At 40.1% G+C, this 21,551-nt stretch overlaps 1 protein-coding gene and 1 long non-coding RNA gene across 7 annotated transcripts in view; one reads left to right on the top strand and one right to left on the bottom strand.

Moving 5' to 3' along the window:
• The window catches only part of LOC144683608 (uncharacterized), a 559,012-nt gene that overhangs the window by 216,658 nt on the left and 320,803 nt on the right, over positions 1-21,551 (bottom strand). The gene's annotated exons all lie outside the window — the stretch shown is intronic.
• pds5a (PDS5 cohesin associated factor A) overlaps positions 1-21,551 on the top strand; it is a 244,986-nt gene that overhangs the window by 83,023 nt on the left and 140,412 nt on the right. For all 6 annotated transcript variants that reach the window (XM_078546583.1, XM_078546588.1, XM_078546568.1 and 3 more), the window contains 2 exons: positions 3,442-3,582; positions 15,696-15,811. In XM_078546583.1, the coding sequence (XP_078402709.1) occupies positions 3,442-3,582; positions 15,696-15,811 (257 nt within the window). The remainder of the gene's footprint in view (positions 1-3,441; positions 3,583-15,695; positions 15,812-21,551) is intronic.

Genomic DNA, 21,551 nt, shown 5'->3' with positions numbered 1-21,551 from the left:
TCGTAACATATGCTAACTCATTAAATAACTACAGCAAGAGAATTTGGTGTTGGTGAAAAAATGATGCAAGAATGGAAGGAGGAGGAATCCATGTTGAAGATACCCAAGACCAAATGAACCATGAGAACAGGGACCAGCCACTGACCTGATCTTGAAAAATGTGTATTGGAATAGGCCCTCAAATCATCAGAATGGTTACGTCGTTACCAGAAATGCAGTGTTTATACACTTAAGTGGGCCAAATCAAACCCCAAGTCCAGTAAAAATTTCAGAGCTGCAGCTAGTTGGTATAACTGCTTTATGTCTATGTCTATGAATATGTCTAGTGTTGTGGCAGAAGATAAGATTGCCCAGAGACAAACAATAGGCCTTGATGCCAAACAACCAGTTCCCAGTGATTCTTCATCAGACAGTGGCAAAACACGTGGACTCATTATGTCGCATCAGCAATATGGATGAAGCATGCATGAATTTCAATATGCCGAGCAGCCAAACTGTGGAGTGGGAAGGTTCAAAAACAGTTCCAATGAAAACCACAAGATCAGAAGACAAGATTCACGGTGATACTAGCCTGCAAGGCTGATGGAACAAAATTAAAGCCTGTGGTAATTTTCAAATGTAAAAGTTGAAAATGAAGTTCCCTGCAGGAATTTTTGTGCATGCCCTTGACAACAGTTGGATGGATAAGGCTGTAGTGAAGTTGTGGATTGATGGTACATGGCATAGGCCTAGGTTAAAAAAAAAACTAGTTTTTTAGTGTGGGACATGTTCAGATCCCACCTAATCGATGAGCTCAAGAAGTGCATGTGAAGAAATAACACCCAAATTACAGTTATACCTAGGGGTCTAATGTCGGTAGTTCAGCCTTTTGGATGTGTGCACCAACAAACCATCCACGACCTTGATCACGCCAAATGGAATAGGTGGACAGTTGATGAAGAAAAAACTTTGATGAAGAGTGAAAATATGTATGCTGCCCGATTTGATGTTTTGTGTGGTTTTGTCATTGTGTCATTAATGCAGAAACTTATCAGGTTATTCATAAGTGCAGAATAAATAGTTCAGTGGATGGGGAGGAAGATGATTTGGTGTGGGGATGATTCTGAAACTCAAAGTGCCAAATTTGATCCAGAGTGAGATGTGTATGATGAAGCCATAGCCAGATTGACTCGATGAATTTGATGAACTCGTTGCATTGGATGCTGAAGACAATGAATTTGATGATTTGTAAAATGTTTTGACATTGAAGGTATGCTTGTAGAATTAATTCATCCAATAAAACATGCTACGTTGATTTAATTTGAATCACTTTTTTTTCCACACTCCAAAATGGTGACCATCTGTAACAGTACTAGCAGTTTACATTTTATGCTTGACATATCAGTTGACCTCCATTTTTTGGACAGATTTTTTGAGGCTTCAAAGGTCAACTTCGACTCTGCAATTTATGGTACCTAGAATTTAGAAGAATGAGAAGTGATCCCATTGAAACATATAAATTCTTAAGGGGCTTGATTGGTGGATGCTGGGAGTCCAGAACTGGCCATCACAGTCTCAGAATAAGGCCATTTAATACTGTGATGAGTAATTTCTTCACTCAACAGTGTGAGAGTCTGAGATTCTTTACCTCAAAGGGCAAGCCCAGTCATTGAGTAGTTTCAAGTCAGAGATCAATAGATGCTTGAATCCCTTAGAGTTAAAACATATAGGGATAGTTTGGGTAGGTGTGGCTCAGGTAGGTCTGCCATGATCTTGTTGAATGGCAGACCAAACTTTGGGGTGGGGGTGGGGTTGGCAAACAGCAGACTTGCTCCTATTTCTTATGTTCTTATGTAAGTCAGATTGAGACGGGGAAAATCTGCATCCTTTCTCAGGATCTCCAAATTTGAACTGCTTATCCCCCAGGATCCTCCTTCAATATTCTGGCTTTTTAAACACAAGTTTGGTGTTCTTAAGTTACTTCATCCTAATTTTTCCTTTACCCTTTTTCAGCCTTCAAAGTGTTCTGAACAAAGGGCATTAGCCTTTAATCTTTGTTTCAGAATGTATTTTTTTGAAGAAACTTATTAACATTTGTTGATATACATGGTTTGAGATTTTGTATTTTTAAACCATATGCTGGATTATTGAAAAAGATCATTCTTAACCACTGAACTATGCCAACAGTGCCTACTAATGACATCTTGTAAATGAATACCAACTTATCATCATAATCATGTTACCTTTCTTGAAAATTTACCATTATCCTCTGGTGTCTTTCACCACTTGTCAAACTGGAAACCGCCCTTGTAGAAGTACATAGTTGCCACTCACTAGAATAGTTCATCTTAAATATATATTTGCAACCTTGCTCTTATCTGACATTCTGTTCATGAAATATTCGTTCAATCAAAGTTTTCTGTTCATGTTCATAAATTTCTTCCTAAATACATTTGACTTTTTGGGAGCAGACCATTGAAATATGGAAACAATTATGAGAGAAACCACACCACCCCAGTTCCAGATTACAGTTTGGTCAAGATGCTATTGTCATTACAACTGAAAAACTAGCCAAAAAATGCTTACTTTTAAACAATTTCTAATTTGTCAGAATACTTGGTACAAAACACACATTTAAAATTGCCCAGCATTTGTGCTAGAATAGCTTGGAAACCTAGCAATTTTTTTTGGCTGTTGCATGTTATTTTAGCAACTTTCAACACACTTTGGGCAGGATGTTGAGCTCCAATATGCTGTATCAAGAAAATAGCAGCACACTCACGGATCAGAATTTCCCAGCTAATGTGTTATTACTGTGGTAGTGAATGTTGTGAAACAGAAGTGTTTTTTTTTCAATGCTCCTTCTTGTACTGGTTGGCTTCAAACTTCAAAATTTGATGATTGCAATCTGGCCTAAGCAAACCAGTTCTAAACTAAAACTGGGTTTGAGCTGAATTTCAATCAGATGCCAGCAAATCCCATTACACCTTTGTTTTAGCCTAACTGCCCAAGTTCACAAAATAATTTCAGTTATGCTCATTATCTTTGGTTTCAGGTTTCCCAAAGTCCTGTATAAGTGGAGGAGAAAAATTCTAAAGGTTAAGAGTTTTGAACTAGGTGGCTATCTTAATTAGAAGTATTGTAGCAAATAGTACACAGGTTGGAAAAGTAATTGCATTTCTAGTTCAGAAACCTAAATTCACATTTTCTGTCAGCGAAAGCGTACCAGGAGAGGTAGAGCAGCACCCATTCAAAAGATGCAATTTTGTTATTTTTCTCTAGGTCGTTACTCTTGAAATAATACTCAGATTTTGAAGTCATCAATATGTTTAATGCCCCATGTATTGAATTAAGTGTTACTTGATTTTACTTTATGGTGATATTTATAAACATTATCATTTTGTTTCTAAGGTGCTCTGACTGATTTCAACACTTTATATTTACTAAAATTTGTTTCATCAGTTCTTTAATCAGGTCCTAGTTCTGGGAAAGTCTTCAGTCAGTGATTTGTCTGAGCACGTATTTGATCTTATTATGGAGCTTTTCGCTATTGATCCTCACCTGCTGCTTTCAGTTATGCCACAGCTCGAGTTTAAACTTAAGGTAAGTTTCAGTTATGTTGATCGATTGTTGACTGATAAGACATAACTCTCTCCATAATTGATGATTATCTTTTGGATTCTAATGTTGAAGTGATTTTGTTTTGATGTAAAGACTGGAAATGGGAATAAAAAGGGCTTTCAAAATGTGCAAGGAATTCAGTGGGCAGGAATATTTGATAAAGTCTGAGATTAGCAAAAGCAGGTGGGAAAAGTGAGAAGGTAAATACTGAATTTAAGATGGCTTATAAAAACTGAAATGACAACTAAGCAGTTTTCAAATTGGCTGCAGTAAGCAAAAATTAAAATATAAATCCAAATAAAATTGGCTGCAAGAGGCTGGAATCGAAGGACAGAGAGAAAGTTATTAAAAAGTTACAGTCTACTCCTGTTAATTTGAAGTTGCTTAATTCAAATTACTGGATAATTCAAATTGCATTTGTAAGGGCCAGTGTGCCAGTTACTTAATTCGAATTTCTGGATAATTTGAATATTGGGCAAAAACGACTTTGAATTATTACGAGTAAATTATATTGTCTTTACCTAGGAATAAGAGATTTGCTGAAGTGAAATATCCGATTTCCAGGAACCGCAGAGGAGGACCTAAACTAGGCAAATAGCAAAGGATATTCTGGCTATACCGAGGTTAGATACTCTTAAAAGAAACAGAATCCCAAGTCTGGACCATTTGCACCCAAGTTTCTTAAAGCAAATGAGGGTTGAAATTAGTGAAACTGACATTTTGTAAGTTTGATAAACTTTGGATGATGTTCCTGAGCTTTGCAAAGTGGCTAACATATCGCCATTGCTTTAAATAACTGTGGAGACATACCTGGAAATTGTAGATTAGTGATCGGAATATTTCGTGGGAAAATATTACAAACAATTTTCAAATTTCTAGTGTATGAGCACCAGAAAAAACATAACTTAACAAGTTATGTTAAGGACAGTGAATATGGACTCCGGGAAGGGAGCTTGTATATAACAAAGTACACTTGTTTTTTTTTCAAGATATTATTGAAGTAAAACGATGAAAATTAATTTCATATTATGTATTTGCTACTCCAAGAGCTTTTGTTACTGTTCCACTTAAATGATAATAGCTAACGCGCAGCGTCATAAAATAATGGGTCAGAAGTGGCACTGGCAAGAAAATTGATTTAAAACAGGATATGTTATAAATAGATATTGTCAAGCTAAAAATAGATCGAGTGGGGTAGCCCAGGGACCATGCTGGTGCCCCAGTTCTACACTTGTACATTTTTCTATAGGTCCTTATTTTAACTGATAAAAGACACTATTTCCCCATATGTCAGTTCTTGAAAGCGCACAGCCCACATAAGCTCTAAAATAACTCCTCATGAATTATTGGAACACTGGAAGGTGAATTTAGATATTTCAGGTTATTTTCTGCTTTTCTTATATTTAGGCTTCTGTATTTAAAATTGCATTCATTGGTGAGTCTTGGTTCCTTGTGGCCTCTAGCTTCCCCGGCTGTAATATCTAGCTAATATACTATCCAGCTTTATAAACAGAAACAAATTGTGACAATCAAATTCTAAGCTGCTATTTGGTAGCTAGCCTTTGTATATGCAGTACTTGTCTTGCTAACTGCAGAAACAAATTAACCTAACTTATCTTTTGGAAGGTTTAAACCAACTTAATGATTTAAACTTTTTAATCTGTTTCTGCTGGGGTTTGCTGAACTGGCATGGTTGTTAGCTCAAATGAGAAGAACGTGCCAGCTATATTCTTAGACAATTTGTACATATTTTTGTTTGATTGAGGCTTGGTTGCTCCCTTCCAGCTTTCTGTAGTTTTGGAGATGACTGATTAAATCAATGACATTTATATTAAGTTAAGCTGGGGACATATTTGTGTGAATAACTGTTTTTCAACCTTTTGTCTTGCGACTGAATTAAAGAAACTGCTTCGTAGCTATGAACAGACAAAAACTGCTTTTTTTTTTGGGCATGGTGCCCCATAAGAACATAAGAAACAGGAGGAGTGGGCTATTTGGTCTTTGGAACCTCCTCAGCCATTCAATAAGATCATGGCTGATCTGATTGCGGCCTCAAAGAAGCCTAATAAATTTGTCAAACACAATTTCCCTTTCAGAAAATCATGTTGATTCTTAATTGCATTTTGACTTTCTAAATGTCCTGTTACGACTTCCTGAACAATGGATTCCAGCATTTTCACAATCTCAGATGTAAGGCTAACTGCCGTTCTCTCTCTCCCCTTTGTTGAATTATATTTGTGTATTTCCAATCCGCTGGGAGCTTTTCAGAATCTACGGAATTTTGGTAGATTATAACCAATGTATCCACTAACACTGCAGCCACTTCTTTTAAGACCTTTAGATTCAGGCCATTAGGTCCAAGAGACTCGTCAACCTTTAGTTCCATTAGTTTTCCTCAACTTTTCTCCCTTGACTATGATTGTTTTAAGTTCCTCCTTCCCTATGTCCCTCGATTTTCTACTATTCATAGGATGCTTTTTGTATCTTGCACTGTGAGGACAGGTATAAAATATTTGTTCAAAGCCTCTATTTCCTTATTCCCATTATTAATTTTCCATTTTCATCTTTTAAAGGATCAATATTTACTTTAGCTACTTCCTTTTCATATACTTGTGGAAGCTTGCGCTGTGCCCTTTATTTTTTTTGAAAATATGATTTTTCAACTTTCAACTAACTGGAAATTTTGCAATTTGTACTGAGGGCAAACTGCTTAAAAATGCAAGGACACTCCCAAGATGAATGTGAGAAACAAACCAGTCACCCTCAGGGGAATGTGAAGAGAGGGACATTTCCAATAATCCAAACACACATCGAAATTCTTAACCTTCTAATGAAGAGGCATTAAAAATGCAAAGTACTGGATGTTGAAACAATGGCTGCCGCAGACAGACGCACCCAAAACCTCTTGGTAATACAGTGGGTTAAGTATTCCAAGGCAAGGCTGCCCAGCCGCTAGAGAGATTTCCAGCCGCTTGAGAGAGATTTCAAGTGACATAGGCGGTGTCAAGAAAGCCTTAAGCAGAGGAAATGGGCTGAAGGCTGCTCTCTCTCCCTCTCTCACTTTTGGAATAAGTGTGTTGTCCGGTTTGAGAAGCCAACTCTATCAGAACCCGACCAGTGAACTGAGATCTCGTAATAATTGCAATATCTTCTACATTTGACCACATCCAAGAAACCAACTATACTCACCCAAATTGGCCACAGCAATTAAGATCCACACCTCGAGAACAATCAAAGGACATTTAACTGTATATTCTTTTAGTTTTCTTTTATTGAGCTCTAACTTCCCTCATTTCTGATACCCGTGTGCCCTCGCCTGAATGACTGCATGAGGGCCAAATGCTTGATGTCACATTTTTATTACTTTTCTTGAGTTAAGTGGTTAATAAATTTTGCTCTTTCTTTGACTCAAGAAAACCTTTGTTTAGTTAGTTCCTTATTTTTTTCATTCATTCATGGGATTTGGGCGTCACTGGCTAGGCCAGCGTTTATTGCTCATCCCTAATTGCCCTTGTTCTGAGGGCATTTAAAAGTTAACCACATTGCTGTGGGTCTGGAGTCACATGTAGGTAAGGAATGCAGATTTCCTTCCCTAAAGGACATTAGTGAACCAGATTTTTTTTGTTTTACAACAATTGGCAATGGTTTAATGGCCATCATCAGACTTTTAAAATTCCAGATTTTTGATTAATTCAAATTACACAATCTGGTGGGATTTGAACCTGGGTCCCCAGAGCATTACCCTGGGTCTCTGTAATACTAGTTCCAGTGCCAATTCCACTATGCCACCACCTCCCCATGAGCTTATTGCTCAGAGCTTAAATAGTTAAATACATTCTGATTTGGAAAAGGCATACCCTCATAAAAAAAAACTTCAAACTTTGTTGTGACCAACTGAGGAGGTTGAATAGAGCGGAACCAGCTCGCCCCTTCTCACCTGGCCTTAAAGCCACTTCTTTGTTTCGTGCTAATTTATTCTTATATTTTACTTTCTCTTTCTTTTTCTCCCTCTTAGTTTTTTTAGCCATCCTTTGCTCATTTCTAATTTCTTAATTTTCTAGCTTACCACTAATCTTTGCAGCATTGTAAACCTTTTCTTTCAAGTTGATGCCATCCTTAACTTCCACAGTTAGCCACGAATGGTGCATCCTTTTCATACATCAAGTATTTCTTTTTGAATAAAGTATATCTTTGAGAGTTATGAAATATCTCCTTAAATGTCTGCCAGTGTTTATCTACTGTCTTAAGTTCTAATCTATTTCCCAGAAGACTCGAGCTTTAGATTCCAGTTTTGCACCCTGAAAATGAAATCATAATTTTATGATCACTCTTGCCTACTTATCCTGCCTCATTACACATTATTTCTTGATTTATACTCTGCCCTACACTGTAGCTACTGTTAGGGGGGAGCTATAAACTATTCCCACCAATGACTTTTTTCCCTCGCTATTTCTTATCCCCACCCAAACTGATTCTACATCTTGATTTTGCAAGCCAAGATCATTTTTCACTACTGTAATGATCTCATCCTTTATTAATGGAGCTAACCCTCCTTCGTGTCCTATCTTCCTATCCTTCCAAAATGTCAAATACCTTGAGTATTCAGTTCCCAGCCGTGGTCTCTTTGTAACCATGTCTCTGTATTGGCTATCATATCAGACCCAATTATTTCTATTTGTGCTATGAATTCATCCACCTTTTTTAATACCACTTTCATCCACCTTTTTTTATACAATTTTCCCAACTCTGTCCCTTTTTGCTGGTGCATTGTTATGTTTGCACGCTCTGTCCCTTCCTGTCACACTTTGGTTATCATTCCCCGTATTGCTACCCTGAACTATTGCCTTTTCCTTTCTCATTTACTTTCTAAATCTCCCCTCACGTGAACCCTTCCCCCTCCTCCTCTACCCCCTGAGCCACCCCCAACTCTATTTAAGTCAAAGCCCTCTCTACGCCCTAGTTGTGAATCGCCAGGGTACTGGTCTCAATACGGTTCAAATGAAGGTCATCTCAAAGATACAGTTCCCTCTTTTGCCCAGTACTGGTGAATCAAAACCCATTTCTCCCATACTATCTTTGAGACATGGCTCCAGCTCTCTGATCTCACATTCAGGACACTCATTCTCTGCTAAAGAGAATAGCATCTGTATCCCTAACTATATTGACCCCTACTACTAGTACATTCCTTTTTACCGCGCCCCTGCCCCCCACTTGAATGGCCCCGTACCATGGTGCTGTGGTCAGTTCACTAATCCTCCATGTAGGCTGCAAGAACCTCAAACTTGTTGGGCAAATGCAAGGACTGAGGATTAAAAGCTTAAAACTCACCAACCAATCATCTACCCGTTTACCCAATTAAAGCATCTTGATGACGCTCTCATGTCTCACTGTGACCTACTCCCTCTCTCAGACCACTCGATGTTCTGTAAAAGACCAGAACAGCACCTCTTCCAAAACTGCGCTGAATTCCCTCACACAAATTCCCATGTTTAGCACTCTTGCCGCATGTGTACTCCATTGAGCTTCATGCTAGTTAACTGCTAAATTGCTCATAATTCTTTGAATTGGTATTTGAGGGGTGATGGTGGTGTAGTGGTAATGTCATTAGACTAGTAATCCAGAGGCCCAGTCTAATGTTCTGGGGACATGGGTTCAAACCCCATCATAGCAGCAGGTGGAATTGAAATTCAATTAACCTGAAAATTAAATGCTGGTCTCAGTAATTGTCTTATAAACACCATATTCAATTGTTGTGAAAACCCATGTGGATAACTAATGTCCTTTTGAGGAAGGAAATCTGCTGCCCTTACCTGGTCACTTCTAGATGTGATTCCAGACCGACAGCAGTGTGGCTTGACTGTTAACTGCCCTCTGAAATGGACTAGCAAACCAGTTGGTTCTTGGGCAGTTATGAATGGGCAACAAATGCTGGCCTTGCCAGCAATTCCCGCATCCCATGAAAGAATAAATTAAGTTCAATGATGTTTCAGATGACTTTACTAACTTCCCCACTATTGATGTGAATGCCATTCCATTTGCATTCAAATTAATGAAAGCTGGCTAGTTCGCACAGTTGGCCCCCACATACTTTTCACCTGTCTCACCCACTTAATGAGACGAAGTTTACTTGTGGTTGACTGTAAAAGTCCCATTATAATTTGACTGTGTACTTTTGGCAAAATTAGTAGTAGCAAGGAATCTGCAGTACAAAATTGTTTCAGTTTAAGAATTGCAATAGTTTGCTGATCTTAATCAATAGCCATGGAGTTCCAAGATGAGGGAAGTGGAACATATGCCTGTCTGCTTGAAGCTGTGGTGCACGGTAAAGGGAGATTTATTTACCTTAACCATGATCCTGAGATTCCATATCAGAAATGGAAAAGTGTGCAATTTCCCAGTGATAATATCCTTTATCTTGATTGCGAAAAGTCTTCTTTTTGGACTTGAAAATTGTTTAGTCACTTATGCCTACTTAAGCTTTAAAGTTTATTCTTTCCGGATTTGTGTCTTGATTCAATTAAATTCATAGTGTGTGAGTAGATTTCTTAGTTGATGTGATCATGTTTTTCTGTTGATATTCAGAGCTAGTGAAATTATTTTTTGTTGCTTTGGATCTCAGTAAGACAAATCTAATTGCTAAAACTTATTAACTGCCGCAAACAGTGAATCACTTTGTTCTTTGTAAAATTTTTACGTTCAATGTAGATAAAATAATTGTTTTTCAGCAATGAGAATTTTTGATAACAAAATCCTGAATACACAATATGTCATCTCAACTTATCCATCTCTTTGGAGATCCCTGGAGCTGCCAGTTCTATTTAAGCTGGGGAACTCATTAATTGTTACGCCACAAGGTGAATTCTGTATGATGCCTCATATTATAATTTCGTGTCTTCCTTCTCTGCTAAGAATAGGAAATTGCTGTAATGGCATGGATTTTGCAGTTGGTGGCATAGCAACCTGCTTGCTGCTGACCTCTAAGAAAGCTACCCACAAAGATCTAGCATGGCATGCAGAACACTTCCCAAGAACCTCTGCCATCCAGCATCTGGCATTTTTTTATTCGTTCATGGGATGTGTCACTAGAAAGGCTAGCATTCATTGTCCATTGCTAATTGCCCTTGAGAAGGCAGTGGTGAGCTGCCTTTTTGAAACACCGCAGTTCTCGTGATGTCGCCACAATGCTGTTAGGAAGGGATTTTGGCACAGCAACAGTGAAGTACCAGCGATATAATTCCGAGTCACGATGCTGTGTGTCATCAAGCAGGTTACAGTTGGTCACATTGAAGAATTTTTACAGAAGGCAAATCAGGATGTAAAAAGCGCTGATTATCCTTCACTTTTTAATCACTTTACAGAGAATGAAATAAAGGTTGGGACATATTTATGGGATTAATGTAGAAGCTAAAGCATTGTCAACTTTACAAACAAGCATTTTTAAAATCTATGCATTTTTTACCATAATGGAGAAATTTAAAATTTTATAGACATAGAATTATTTTTTCAAGGCTGGAGAAGTTGTCCAGTAATTATGAACTTAGTATGACATTTAAAAACTCACTGACACTTCATTCAACAAGGTAGAAGCTGTTGCCACCAATTCCCTGTTCTTCCACATGCTGTGTTGTCTAACGTTAGAAATTACTTGAAATGACATGAACACAGTTTAAGAATATGAGGGCTCCGTTTAAGATGAAGATGTGGATAAATTTTTTCTCTCAAGAGGGTCGCAAGTATGGGGAATTATCTTCCCCGGAAAGCAGTGGAGGCTGGGTCATTGAATATTTTCATGTCAGACCTGCTGAGTTTTTCCAGGTATTTTTGTTTTTGTTTTAGAACTTTTGGGGTTTTTACAGTGAGCTAAACATGGGACTAAGGAGCAGGAGTAGACCATTTAGTCCTTCAAATTGTTGTCATTGAGTGAGATCATGGCTGAACTGGTTGTTGTCTCAACTCCATTTCGCCCCTCACCCCCATCACCCTTCACTCCCTTGTCTGTCAAAAATCTATCTAACTGCCTTGAAAATATTGAATGACCCAGCCTCCACTGCTTTCCGGGGAAGATAATTCCCCATACTTGCGATCCTCTTGAGAGAAAAAATTTCTCCACATCTGTTGTTCCATTGTTTAAGAAGGGTAGCAGGGATAATCCAGGAAATTACAGGCCAGTGAGCCTTACGTCAGTGGTAGGGATATTATTGGAGAAGATTCTTTGTGACAGGATTTACTACCATTTGGAAGCAAATGGGTGTATTAGTGAGAGGCAGCATGGTTTTGTGAAGGGGAGGTCGTGTCTCACTAACTTGATTGAGTTTTTTGAGGAAGTGACAAAGATGATCGACAATGGAAGGGCAATGGATGTTATATACATGGATTTCAGTAAGGCCTTTGACAAGGTCCCTCATGGCAGACTGGTACAGAAGGTAAAGTCGCACGGGATCAGTGGTGAGCTGGCAAGATGGATACAGAATTGGTTTGGTCATAGAAGACAGAGGGTAGCAGTGGAAGGGTGCTTTTCTGAATGGAGAGCTGTGACTAGTGGAGTTCCGCAGGGATCAGTGCTGGGACCTTTGCTGTTTGTAGTATACATAAATGATTTGGAGGAAAATGTAACTGGGCTAATTAGTAAGTTTGCAGACGACACTAAGGTTGGAGGAGTTGCAGATAGTGAAGAGGATTGTCAAAGGATACAACGGGATATAGATCGGTTGGAGACTTGGGCGCAGAAATGGCAAATGGAGTTTAATCCGGACAAATGCGAGGTAATGCATTTTGGAAGGTCTAATACAGGCAGGAATTATACAGTAAATGGCAGAACCCTTAAGTGCATCGACGGGCAGAGGGATCTGGGTGTACAGATCCACAGGTCAGTGAAAGTGGCAACGCAGGTGGATAAGGTAGTCAGGAAGGCATATGGCATGCTTGCCTTCATTGGCAGGGCTATTGAGTATAAAAGCTGGGAAGTCATGCTGCAGCTGTATAGAACCTTGGTTAGGCCACACTTGGAATATTGCGTGCAATTCTGGTCACCACATTACTAGAAGGATATGGAGGCGTTGGAGAGGGTGCAGAGGAGGTTTACCTGGTCAGGAGGTTATTAGCTATGAGGAGAGGTTGGAGAAACTCGGATTGTTCTCACTAGAGCTACGGAGATTGAGGGGCGACTTGATAGAAGTTTACAAAATTGAGTGGCATGGACAGAGTAGATAGTCAGAAGCTTTTTCCCAGGGTGGAAGAGTCAATTACTAGGGGACATAGATTTAAGGTGAGAGGAGAAAATTATAGAGGAGATGTGCGGGGCAAGTTTTTTACACAGAGGGTAGTGAGTATCTGGAATTTGCTGCCAGAGGAGGTGGTGGAAGCAGGTACGATAGTGGTGTTTAAGAGGCAGCTTGACAAATACATGAATAGGATGGGAATAGAGGGATACGGACTCTGGAAGTGCAAAATGTTTTAGTTGATGGGCAATATGATTGGCGCAGGCTTGGAGGGCCGAAGGACCTGTTCCTGTGCTGTACTTTTCTTTGTTCTCCATCTTAAACAGAGACCTTATATTCTTAAACTGTGTTCATGTCATTTCAAGTAATTTCTAAAGTTTGTATCTACAACAACACAGCATGTGGAAGAAGGGAATTGGTGGCAACAGTTTCTGGATTTCGGCTTTTAAATGCATATGTGTGGACGTCAAAAGTTGCTGTCAGTTTCATAGGGTAAAGATAGTGAATGCTGGCAGTTTGGCTGTCATTACAACTGCCAAATCTCAGCCATTACGTGGGCATGAGAATTTTCCATTTTGCTATCTCTTCACTCAGAGGTGTCTTTCTCACCCAGATGGTTTTGTCGCAAGATTAATCTGTTGAACTGCTCTGGCTTAGTGTCTTATTTTCCCAGTTGTATTAGCTAACATTTGTGCACTTAGAATTCATGTTTTCAGTGCATTGGACTGGGGCAGCAATTGTATTTCATGCCATTTACTGTAAATTCTGTTGGGATTGTGCTTAGCTCTTATTGCATATAAAACAATATTTGAGACCAACATTTAGCTGGAAGAGTAGCGGAGTGCATGTCATGAATTTGTCGATACAGAGTTAGCAATTGAGCATTGTTTTGCTCATAATGTGTCAATATGCAACTGAGCAGGTTCTAAGATTTGGCAGGGAGCTGGAGACTGAGACCCAAACTTATCTTGATATCTTTCATGCCATCTACCTCCGCCCAACCCACCTTCTGCATCCTGACTCATCAGCCATTTCTCATACTTTATGTGCACTTTAAGCCCCTTTTATGCTTGTAGGTGTCATCACACGTTGCTTCACCCATCAGTAGACAATTTCTGCCTTGGCAATTTTGTAAAAGGCATTTGATGCACAATTGGTGAATTTTGTACAGATTTTCATAGGCAGTCATAAATCTTGAGTTGCCAATGCAGTTTTTTCAGGTCTCTTTTTTAAAAGCCCCAAAAAGGTTCAGAAAACAAAGATTTTATAACTGAAAAATCAAACACTTCAAAATGAACATAAATTACCTCAAAAAACAAACTGAAAACCTCTTCAGCTAAAAAATATGTTCTTATTTTGGTAACTGTAGGTGCTTAAGCACAAGTGCTATTTAAGTCGGTGTTCATAACAGGAAAGGAGTTGTTAATATTTTAACTAGACTGGTCTAAGAGAAAGCTCAGATTTCATGAGCCCACATTTTCAGAAAGAACATGCCTTCAAAAAGAAATTCTCCAATCCACACAATATGAAAACCACACTAATTAGAAATCTTTTCTGGATAATGGAAATTTCCGCAAGCTGCACACGCACAGATATGATTGAAAACTTTCCAACTGTTTGAGGGCAAAATGTACAATTTAAGCCCAGTCTTCGAGGGCTGAGACCATGAAGTGAAACAGTTTAAGAAAGGCACTTCAAAACAAAATGCAATTCAATGGGCAAATTTAATCATGTTATTGTGAAATATGTAATATTTCAGAATTTTATAAATTTGCTTGAAACCTTATTTGCACATAAGAAATTTTAGCTCCTGAGGGAGAAAAAGCTGATGTTTCCTAAATGCGTGTAAGTGATTATGTTGGTTCATGTTTTAATACATTGGTAGATATTCAACTGCCTATTTGTAATCTGCTGTTTTCATGAGTCATTAGTAGCTTCTCATTGGCAGTTTCCTAGCTGCTTACTTTTAGATTCAGGCATTGCTCGTCCCTGGTTCTGATTTGTTGCTATTTAGCACTTTTTGATCTAATCAACAAAGTGTTGATGAAATGTTGACATTTCAATGATTGAGACACAGAAAATGAAAACAATGTGTAGCTGAAGTGCATGCTACATGCAAGAGTTATAATACATTTTGATAGTTTATTGGCAAATCTCCAGAGGCTCATGGTAAATCAGAATGTTTATACAGACATAGATGTTATATAGTATCAATCTTGAAGTAAATGTAGGTGTGTGTGTCCGCTAAAGCTATTAAAGCCTGTATGATGTGAAGTAAATACATGGATGAGTTTATAAAGAAGTCATTTTAAAATGCTGTAGATATACTGGTTGAAATATTGTGTGTTCTTGGACAATTCCCTCGTTCTGTGAAATGTGATGTAGATTTGACAAAGAGAAAATGCATTCTATGTTAACAGTTTTTAATTATAAAGATGAAAATATGATGCTGTATTATGAGATGGTCACTGACATGAGAATACTTTACTCTGGAGGTCAGTGTGGTAACGATGGTATTTAGTATTTTATTTAATACAACTCATGGTTGAGTGCTTCATAGTCAGTGAATTGTGCACTCTAGAGATTAAAAATCAGCATATCCTGGCCATGAGAATAATATCTTATCTCACTGACCTTCTGTTACCTCCCTTACATCTGCTTGTAAAAGCATCAATTGGTTCAGAAGGTAGCTTAGTGTATGGTCAAATTGAATTACTGTACATTTTTATCTTTGCCACATTTTAGGTTTTTTCCTAACTTTAACCATGCATTGTGAATGGAGTTTTAAAGGTTTGACACTTTGAGCAAGTTACTTGTTTGGTCCTCAGAAAACTGGTCATTCTTGTCTATTATACTCATGCCAGTTTGTTTTCCCAGAGTAATGATGGAGAAGAGCGACTGGCTGTTGTTCGACTCTTGGCTAAGCTATTTGGTGCAAAGGATTCAGAGCTCGCAACACAAAATCGTCCTCTGTGGCAGTGTTTCCTAGGACGGTAAGGGACTTTTTGTTAGTTAATGACTCGATGTGGAATTTTTCCTGTGCATAATTTGCTTTCATTAGAAGCATGAGATGTTTGTGGGAGCTTGCTGTGCACAAATTGGCTGCTGCATTTCCTGCATTACAGCAGTGATCACACTTGAAAAGAATTTCACTCACTGTAAAGCGCGACAGTAGTCATGATAAGTGTTGTATAACTATGTTTTTCTTTTTGTTAGTTTCAGATAAGCTCTTATTAAACTGCACAAGTACTCTTGAAACCTCATTTCTTAAAAGTGGTTAAAAATGCTTAGGTTTGGTTCTACAGAGAGAACAGCACCATCATACCTTGTCCAAATGATGATTCTGTGGTGATAATAAATGTTAGCCTGATATTCGCCATGATCTGAATGGCAGAGCAGCCTCGAGGAGCCTATTCCTGCTCCAAATTCGTATTTTGCAGCTCTTTCACCTCTACACCCATGGTTGCACCCTAGGATATTAAAGGAAGTAGCTACAGAGATATTGGATGCACTGGTAGTAATCTCTCAAGAATCCTTAGATTCTGAAAAAGTCCCAGAGAATTGGAAAACTGCCAATGTAACACCCTTATTCAAAAAGGGAGGGAGACAAAAAACAGCTAACTATATGCCAGTTAGTTTAACACCTGCCATTGGGAAAATGTTGGAGTCTATTTATAAAGGATGTTATAACAGAGCATTTAGAATTACATAATCTAATCAGGCAGAGACAGCATGTCTTCATGAAGGGGAAATCATGCCTGAAAAATTTATTAGAATTGTTTGAGGAAGTAACAAGCAGGATAGGGGAACCAGGAGATGTAATATATTTGGATTTGCAAAAGGCATTCGATAAGGTACCAAATGTAAGGCTACTTAATAAGAAAAGAGCCCATGATGTTGGGGGTAGTAGATTAGCATGGATAGAGTTGGGATAAGGGAGGCATTTTCAGGATGGCAACCTGTAACTAGTGGAGTGCCACAGTGATCAGTGCTGGGGCCACAATTATTTACAATATATATATTAATGACGGATGAGGGAAGTGAAAGAACTATCGCCAAATTTGCTGTTGATACAAAAATAGGTGAGAAGGTGAGTGGTGAAGATGACACAAGGAGTCTACAGGGGGATATAGACAGGTTAAAGGAGTGGGCAAAAAAGTGGCAGATGAAATATAATGTAGGAAAATGTGAAGTTATGCACTTTGGCAGGAAGAATGGAGGAGCCGAATATTATTTAAATGGAGAAAAACTGCACAAGGCTGCAGCACAGAAGGATTTGGGAGTCCTTGTGTATGAATCCCAAAAAGCTAACATAAAAGTTCAATAAATAGGGAAGGCAAATAGGATGTTGGCCTTGATTTCAAAGGGAATGGAGTATACAAGTAGGGAAGTCTTGCTAAAACTACACAAGGTGCTAGTTAGACCACACCTGGAATTCTGTGAACGGTTTTGGTTCCCCCATTGAAGGAAAGATATACTGGCATTGGAGGCAGTCCAGAGAAGGTTCACGAGGTTAATACTGAGTATGGAGAGATTTTCTTATGAGGAGAGATTGAGTAGGTTGGGCCTGTACTCATTGGAGTTTAGAAGAATGAGAGGCGACCTTATTGAAACATTTAAGATTCTTCAGGGGCTTGCCAGAGTAGTTGTTGAGAGGTTGTTTCCACTTGTGGGAGAGTCTAGGGCCAGAGGGCATAATCTCAGAGTAAGGGGTCACCCATTTCAAACAGATGAGGAATTTCTTCTCTGAGGGTAGTTAATCTGTAGAATTCTTTACCACAGAGGACTGTAGAAGCTGGATCGTTAAGTATATTCAAGGCGAAGATAGACAAATTTTTAATCAGTAAAGGAATCAAGAGTTATGGGGAGAAGGCAGGAAAGTGGGGGATTATCTGATCAGCCATGATCTCATTGAATGGTGGAGCAGACTCGATGGGCTGAATGGCCTACTTTTGCTGCTACATCTTATGGTCTAATTGGATTTTTTCCTTGCCAAATATCCATGTACGTACTTTGACACTAGTCAACACAAATTAGTAGATAGCAATTAATGAATGAGCAGTCTTCCCAGGTTTTCTTTTTGGTTCGCTCCAAAAAAGGGATGCTGAGGTCATTATATTGCCTTTTTTTAAATTCATTCACAGGATGAGGGCTCCATTGGCTGGGCCAGCACTTATTGCCTATCCCTAGTGGCCCTTGAGAAGGTGATGGTGAGCAGCCTTCTTGAAACGCTGCAGTCCATGTGGTGTAGGTACACCCACAGTGCTGTTAGAGAGGGAGTTGCAGGATTTTGACCTAGCGACAGTGAAGGAACGGCGATATATTTCCAAGTCAGGGTGGTGAGTGACTTCGAGGGGAACTTCCAGGTGGCTGTATTTCCATGTATCTGCTGCCCTTGTCCTTCTAGGTGGTCATAATTGTGGGTTTGGAAGGTGCTGTCTAAGGAGCCTTGGTGAATTCCTGCAGTGCACCTTGTAGATGGTACACCCTGCTGCTACTGTGCGTTGGCGGTGGAGGGAGTGAATGTTTGTGAATGTGGTGCCAATCAAGTGGACTGCTTTGTCCTTGGACGGTATCTAGCTTTTTGAGTGTTGTGGGAGCTGCACTCATCCAGGCAAGTGGGGAGCATTCCTTTACACTCCTGACTTGTGCCTTGTAGATGGTGGACAGGCTTTGGGGAGTCAGGTGGTGAATTACTTGTCGAAGGATTCCTAGCCTCTGACCTGCTCTTGTAGCCACAGTATTTATATGGTGAGTCCAGTTTGGTTTCTGGTCAGTGGTAACCCCCAGGATGTTGATAGTGGGAGATTCAGTGATGGTAATGCCATTGAACATCAAGGGGCGATGTTGGATTAGTGCTGGACATTAACTGAACAATCTACAATTTTCACATTACTGATATTAATATAGTTTTAATTTTGTGTTATTTCAATTCTTTCCTCTTGAAAGCACGCATATATGCAGCTTTTCACCAAAAGCTTATCCGCTGGTTGATTTATTTACTGAAACATCCGTTTTACAGAATTTGGGGATGGTCATTGCCTGACACTTGTGTGGCACGAATGTTACTTGCCACTTGTCAGCCCAAGCCTGGATATTGTCCAGATCTTGCTGTATTTAGACATGGACTGCTTCAGTATCTGAGGAGTTGCGAATGGTGCTGAACAATCATCCGTGAACATCCCCACTTCTGACCTTATGATGGAAAGAAGCCCATTGATGAAGCAGCTGAAGATGGTTGGGCCTAGGACACTACCCTGAGGAACTCCTGCAGTGATGCCCTGGAGCTGAGATGACTGACCTCCAACAACTACAACCATCTTCCTTTGTGCTAGGTATGACTTCAATCAGCAGAGAGTTTTCCCCCTGATTCCCAGGGATTCCAGTTTTGTTGGGGCTCCTTGATGCCACACTCGGTCAGATGCTGACTTGATGTCAAGGGCAGTCATTCTCACCTCACCTCGGGAGTTCAGCTCTTTTGTCCATGTTTGAACCACGGCTGTAAATGAGGTCAGGAGCTGAGTTGCCCTAGCAGAACCCAAACTGGGCATCAGTGAGCAGCTTATTGCTAAGCAAGTGCCGCTTGATAGCACTTTTGAAGACTCCTTCCATTACTTTACTGATGACTGAGAGTCATCAGATGGGACAGTAATTGGCCGGGTTGGATTTGACCTCGTTTTGTGTACAGGACATAGATGGACAATTTTCCACATAGCTGGACAGATGCCAGTGTTGTATCTGTACTGGAACAGCTTGGCTGGGGCTTGGCAAGTTCTGGAGTACAAGTCCTCAGTACTATTGCCGGAATATTGTCAAGGCCCATAGCCTTTGCAGTAAATAGTGCCCTCAACCATTTCTTGATATCACGTGGAGTGAATCGAATTGGCTGAAGACTGGCATCTGTGATGCTGGAGGCCTCTGGAGGAGGCCGAGATGGATCATCCACTTGGCACTTCTGGCTGAAGATTGTTGCGAATCCTTCAGCCTTACCTTTTGCACTGCTGTGCTGGGCTCCTCCATCATTTAAGGTTGAGGATATTTGTGGAGCCGCCTCCTCCAGTGAGCTGTTTAATTGTCCACCACCATTCGCGACTGGATGTAGTAGGACTGCAGAGCTTAGATCTGATCCGTTTGTTGTGGGATCTCTTAGCTCTGTCTATCACTTGCTGCTTATGCCGTTTGGCACGCAAGTAGTCCTGTGTTATAGCTTCACCAGGTTGACACCTCATTTTTGGGTATGCCTGGTGCTGCTCCTGGCATGGCCTCCTGCACACTCCTTTGAACCAGACTTGAGCCCCTGGCTTAATGGTAATGGTAGAGTGGGGGATATGCTGGGCCATGAGCTTACAGATTGTGTTCGAGTACAATTCTGCTGCTGCTGATGGCCCAAAGCACCTCATGGATGCCAAGTCTTGAGTTGCTAGATGTATTCGAAATCTATCCCATTTAGCACAAAGGTAGCACCACACAAAGGAGGGTATCCACAATGTGAAAGCGGGTCTTCGTCTCCACAATGACTGACTGTGTGGTGGTTATTCCTACTGATACTGTCATGGATGTCAGATGCATCTGCGGCAGGCAGGTTGGTGAGGGTGAGGTCAAGTATGTTTTTCCCTCTTGTTTCCTCACCACCTGCCGCAGACCCAGTCTAGCAGCTGTGTCATTTAGGACTCGGCCAGTAGTGGTGTTACCGAGCCACTCTTGATGATGGACTTTGATGTCCAAGTGATGAGGGCGGTACATGGTAATCAGCAGGAGGTTTCCTTGCCCATGTTTGAACTGATGCCATGAGGCTTCATGAGGTCCAGAGGCAATGCTGAGGACTCCCAAGGCAACACCCTCCCAGGTGTATATCACCTCTGCTGGGCCTGTCCTGCTGGTGGGACAGGACATACCCAGGGATGGTGATGGTGGGGTCTGGGACATTATCTGTAAGGTATTATTCTATGAGGATGACTAAGTCAGGCTGTTGCTTGACTAGTCTGTGAGACAGCTCTCCCAACTAGCCCCCCAGATGTTAGTTAGGAGGACTTTGCAGGATTGACAGGGATGCGATTGCCGTTGTTGTTTCCGGTGCCTAGGTCGATGCTGGGTGGTCCGTCTGGTTTCATTCCTTTTTTTTTGTGACTTTGTAGCTGTTTGTTACAACGGAGTGGCTTGCTAGGCCACTACAGAGGGCATTAAAGAGCCTGGAGTCACAAGGACAACAGATTTCCTTCCCTAAAGGACATTAATGAACCAGATGGGTTTTTACAACAATCAACAATGGTCATCATTAGACCTTTAATCCAGATTTTTATTGAATTCAAATTCCACCATCTGCTGTGACAGGATTTGAACCTGGGCATTACCCTGGGTCTCTAGATTACTAGTCCAGTGACAATACCACTACGCCATCGTCTCCCCATTGCTTGCATTGTCTTAAAGTGGGACTGGTTAGCTTAGCAGGGTGTTGATTACACAAGACTTGCTACATGAGACCTGAAAAATGCATGGAAGATTGTTCAAATGAAACGGCACAAAAACGGCAGTTGCTGGAAATCTGAAACAGATAATGCTGGAAGCATTCCACAGACCGGTTACCATTTCAAATAAGAAATAGCTTAGCATTTCAGGTGTGGACCTTCTCAAAATTGGAACATGTTCCAGATGAGTAACATTCAAAAATGGAACAGAACAATGGGAAGGGGAATTTTTTTTAAAAAAGTGCCATAGACCTGTAAAATGTTTAAT

This window comes from Cetorhinus maximus, chromosome 1, assembly GCF_964194155.1.
Source record: "Cetorhinus maximus chromosome 1, sCetMax3.hap1.1, whole genome shotgun sequence".
NCBI lineage: Eukaryota > Metazoa > Chordata > Chondrichthyes > Lamniformes > Cetorhinidae > Cetorhinus > Cetorhinus maximus.
The sequence above is the reverse complement of the archived record's forward strand: the minus strand, read 5'-3'. Positions and strand labels throughout refer to the sequence as shown.